Genomic DNA, 5,114 nt, shown 5'->3' with positions numbered 1-5,114 from the left:
AGGCACTGATTTATCCTTTTTGTCATATTCTTTTAAAATATTATTTGCTATATTAATATTATATTGCTGTTCGATTGAAACACCACAAATTACAGAAACACGTCTTGTGGACTTTTTGAAATAACTATTGTTCTTTCTTGAACGAATCGGCTTCTGGTAAAAAATACAAGTACTCGCTGTAAATTGTCTGTCGTGCCTGTGACTTTAGCGGCTTTCCTCCCATTGGATAATAAAAATGTAAAAGCATCGTAAAGCGTCCGGCCAATACCAAAGGCAAAGGATAACTGTATAAAACCCGAAGGCAGCCGAAACACGAAGTTTGCCGAAGGACATTGCGAAAATAAGAAAAAGTATATATATTTCGAAATAAAAAAATACTTTAATTTCAAATTTTATTTCAAAGTTACAAACTAAGCAAAATGGTTTAATGTGAAATGTCAATCTCAAATGAAAGACGTACGTCAGTTTCAGGTAAATATCGATCGAACATTCCGTGTACTCTGCCCGGAATTGCGACCGGCGCAGTCTAAACGTAATAATTATTACGTTTAGGCCGCGTCGGTTTAAAATGCCCGGCGCTAATTATAATCCCAAACTAGTGCCAAATAATGAGAGATCGTGAAAAAACTTATATACGTACACAAATGAGACCAAAAACAGTCTTATAAGCCAATGTCATATTTTGAACATTTTTGAAAATTCTAGTCGGCGACCAACTAATTATGAAACTTTAATTATTGGCTGTCGTTGCCATCTCCACCATGGCTGTTTCATTGGCGACGTCTGATTGCATTAATAAAAAAAAACATGATTGATACAAATCACGATAAAAACACAAATTGCAATCGGCCATGATTTATTTAAAAAACAAGATCGTAGTAATTAACATATTTTTATACGTTGAAATGTCTTTCATTACGAATAACAAATTTGAATTTACAGCAAGTCGAGTTACGTTAAAACCACATTTAAGCAAGACAGTTTAAATTAATAATGTATTTAAGCAGAACGAGTTACATTAATAATAATTATAATAATTACAACGATTTACATTAAAAATATACTTAATGCATTATACTATTTGTTTGTAAGATTTAAATCTTTTATTGGGTTATAAGGAAAGGTAATTTATAATTCCACAGGCACACCCCAGAAAAACCTCTGTAAACAGTCTTCCAATTTTTTTAGAATCGCTATTTGCATTATAATACTTTTTTTGCATAGGAAATTAAAAGAGTTCGAGTAAAACAATGTGCCTTGGCCTTCCCAGTTAATGTTGCTCGGTTAGTATAAATGCAAATCTGTTTTGCAAATTATCCCCTCTTTTTATTTTGTTATTTGCCCTCTCCACATTGTCTACTCCGTTCCATTGGCGGTGGCTCTTTGTTTTATACACAAACAAAAGGCATAATTAATTAAAATAATAATGTGAAACTTTGTTCACTTACAATGAAAATAAAAATCATAATATTTTTGGACCAACATAATAATATTAGTGTAACATGATGATACGTTTTAACGTAGATGCATTTCTTTTAGCAAAGAGATGTGCTGCAGTAACCGTAGTAGGTATTTCTTTACTTTGTCAAAGTAATGAAAAACTGATGGTTATTGAAACGTCTTCTCTTCTCCACTTATATTTTATTTAATGCAATAATGATTAGACACTACATTCATTACACATTATATTAGCGTCTTACTAGACGCAGTTGTGCCAAATGTTGTGATCATTGTCATCAGACCCAGCGCAGCAGATTATGGCCTAAATATGGCATTTCTCTTATTTTTCACTTGTTCGCTCGGGTTGTATGTACTCGCATACAACCCGATCGTGATCATAGTCATACAGCCCGAGCGAACAAGTGAAAAGTAAGCGGAATGCAATTTTCAGGCCATGATCTGCCGCGCTGGGTCTGATGACTATGATCACGACATTTTCATCATTTTTTTGACATTTTCAATCATCGTTAAATGAAGAGCAGTTACACACGGCCACTTTCACGGGCAAAGCACGCCACACTAGCGATTAAAAGGTGGATACATATGTAGATGGAAACGCACGACTGTACCTGTATTACTGTACAGACTGTATATACGACTGTAACGTTGCAATTGCTTGTGTGGAATCACTAAGCCGAATAAAAGTAAAAGATTAGTAACGCATCACTAGCGCAACGCGACTAAATCGCTGCAGACGCGCTACCGCTCTAAGTAGTACTTAACGCACGCTTAAGGTACGCTGCCCACGATTCAGTAAAAAAAAGCCGTTCGGAAACCGCCTGTGAAGGAATATAATTTGGAACTTGTATGGTGAGACATGCATGCGTTCACCCTAACTGCGCCATGACTAATTTTTATCGAGAAGTATACTTAATACGTTTACATACAGAGTACAACTTCATATCTTTTGAAAATAATGTGTCGGAATGAAATAAACTCTACTAAAAGTGCACTTATAAGTTATAAAAGTATATTTAGTGCGTTGTAGTATGCAGAGGAAAAAATATTTTATAATGATTAAGCATTATTGAGTGTCAAATATCGTAAATGCATTTAAGCACACATGAACAAACGATCCCATTTATGTAAAATAATTATCGCCACCAGCGTAAACACAGTAGTGATTCTAAATAATACTTTATTTTTCATATTCGATTCTAAATATTGCCGACTTTAGAATATATCAAAGATAAAACTAATTAGCCGAATAAAACTAAATATTTTCAAAATGAAGTATTTCAAAGTTGGCATAACAGGCTACGTATCAACTTAAAAGGCAAAGATTGGAATGTTTCTTCGTAAAATTAAAAATAAGGTACTTAATTAATAACTTTTGTAGCTATAGTGAAAAAATGGGATGGTTTGCATTAATATTAGACAAAACTGGTTGATAACTGTACCACCTCAGTCAACCGTGACCATGGGCCCGAAACGTTGGTTTGTTTCAAAATATAAATGTACGCGATTTAAATCCGGAAAAATAGTTATTTTCCTATGTGTAACAATCGCGAAAACCTAAGAACTCGATATTATTACATAATATTAATAGAATAATTATTAATACAAAAATCGAACACTAAGAAAAAACTCCTTCGATACGGCTGAATTCGAACCAGTGTCTTCCAGCAAACCGTGCTAGACGCTATGAAATATATATAATTTTTGCCAACTAAGCCGAACAAAACGAACCAGTGGACCTTAAGAAGTGTTAGTGAAATATCATGACATTTAATAATAACTTAAAAATGAATAGGATAATTAAAGTATATTTTTGGTTGCATCTGAGTCTGTCTAAACCGTTGTATACGAATTAACTCACAATCTATTTATTGTTCAGCATTCAATTATCGGGAAAGATTGTTGGGTATTTGTATTTAACACGTCACTACAGTTTTTTTAGAAGCGTTATAGAAGAGAAAAGTCCTAAACGAGGTTATTTAGAGAAGACAACGGAAAAGTTAATGTCGTGTCTTAGCATCAACTCAAAGTTTGGGCGCTGAACGAAGATGGTTGGCGATTACTTCACCGACAAGAACCGAGCTCTTAAATAAGAAGAAATCCAATTGAAATTTTAAAAGTACAGGAATGATGAAAGTCGCCCGAGCCGGTCAACTGGCAGCTCCAACATTAATATTTACAAAATGCACGTTCTGATTACAATTAGGAAGATTTTACAAATATTATATATTTAATTTTTTACAAATATTTCCACATTTTACACGTCATTTGCTTGTTTGCCGACGACTTGTGAAGTAGTTTGTAACAATTCTATTACTTTTGGAAACACCAATTTGTTCGCATTCGGTCCCCAGACAAAGTCTGTATGCGATATATTTCTGTCTCGAATTATATAATGTTCAATAGGATTAAAGATATTTATATACAATCTCACAAGGTCTGGAATGCTGGCAAGCCAGTCGTCACTTGAGCTTATTAGTGCGACAGGTGTAGTCACTTCTTTCAATGGAAACTCTTGGTCAACTTCACCGAATTTGTGAAATTTGCCACTTTTCACTAATTGAGCGTAATGTAAAAACGTTTTGGTTGAACCTCCAGCTGGAATATGTTGGAATAACAATTTTGTGAAGTACTCAGACCACTGTGTGTGATTACGTGGAACACCAGACATAAAAAATAGTGGATTACCACATAATAACACTTCATTCAAACAAAATCTTTTCAATAAATTATCGGGTAACTTTCTTGATGGAACAAAAGCACCGTTTCCTAAAATTTTGAAAAAATCTTCCAGTGGCGGTTCAGTCATCAAAGAAATTATTCGTAGAGGCCCTTTTATATTTTTCATATATACTAAGGGCCCTAGTAAGATAGCCATCCTTAAGAAATCGTTATACTTGGGTACTGATGACAATAATACTAGAAGAGCCGTTGCGCCCATAGAATGCCCTATAAAATTTAAAGGTTCGTTAGTTTGACGTCTCACGTAGTCTATGATAGCCGGTAGATCATACAGACCTATTTCTTGCCAACTGAAGTCATAATATTTCGTTGAATTTAGCATAGTGTTCTGGTGTCTCTGAGAGTACCGGTTACCTCTGGCGTTAGCAAACCAAACATCGTATCCTAGTGTGGAAAGATAATACGGAAGTGATTTCTCCGGGCCGAGTAGTATCCAGTCGGCAGAGCTCCCAAGAAGGCCATGATGCATCAAAATCGTCTGCTTCATACCTCGTAAACCAATGGGGTTTATTAAACGATGTAATGTTAATTCATACCCATCTTTAGTCAGTAAAGTGTGCGTCGTGCATCGCTTTCCATGTTCCCGAATCAATAAGTCTGTGGGCGTATATGTGTCTTGTTCGGATGTCATATTAACTGAAAACGTATTGGGGTGCTCTGTAGTATCTGGAGGCTTAGTCGTAATTACAATAATTTCTCCTGCAGCACTATCTTTAAAAATACGCTTTAATAAACTTTTAAAACCTTGTCCAGCATTTTCAATCCTATTTTTGACCAGTCTTGTAAAATCACTCATAACAGTAACGAAAGAGTCCAAATGCGTTAAGGATTCAACTTTTTCATAATATTGTACTAAAACCAAAACCAACAATAGTATTTTCATGTTTCCAGTTCTTTTCAACGTCGCTGACCGA

At 34.8% G+C, this 5,114-nt stretch overlaps 1 protein-coding gene across 1 annotated transcript; it reads right to left on the bottom strand.

Annotated features, from left to right (window-relative positions):
• Nucleotides 1-3,715: 3,715 nt before the first annotated feature.
• LOC113232332 (lipase 3-like) lies at nt 3,716-4,869 on the bottom strand. The gene has a single exon (XM_026467009.1). The coding sequence runs from the start codon at nt 4,829-4,831 to the stop codon at nt 3,716-3,718; it is 1,116 nt and encodes a 371-aa protein (XP_026322794.1). The 5' UTR covers nt 4,832-4,869.
• Between the last annotated feature and the right edge of the window lie 245 nt (nt 4,870-5,114).

This window comes from Hyposmocoma kahamanoa, unplaced genomic scaffold (assembly GCF_003589595.1).
Source record: "Hyposmocoma kahamanoa isolate Upper Pololo Valley unplaced genomic scaffold, ASM358959v1 73978, whole genome shotgun sequence".
Taxonomy (NCBI): Eukaryota; Metazoa; Arthropoda; class Insecta; order Lepidoptera; family Cosmopterigidae; genus Hyposmocoma; species Hyposmocoma kahamanoa.
The sequence above is the reverse complement of the archived record's forward strand: the minus strand, read 5'-3'. Positions and strand labels throughout refer to the sequence as shown.

Bases quoted from the DNA above. Each gene is read 5' to 3' on its own strand.
- LOC113232332 (XM_026467009.1), bottom strand. From the start codon at position 4,831: ATGACATCCGAACAAGACACATATACGCCCACAGACTTATTGATTCGG.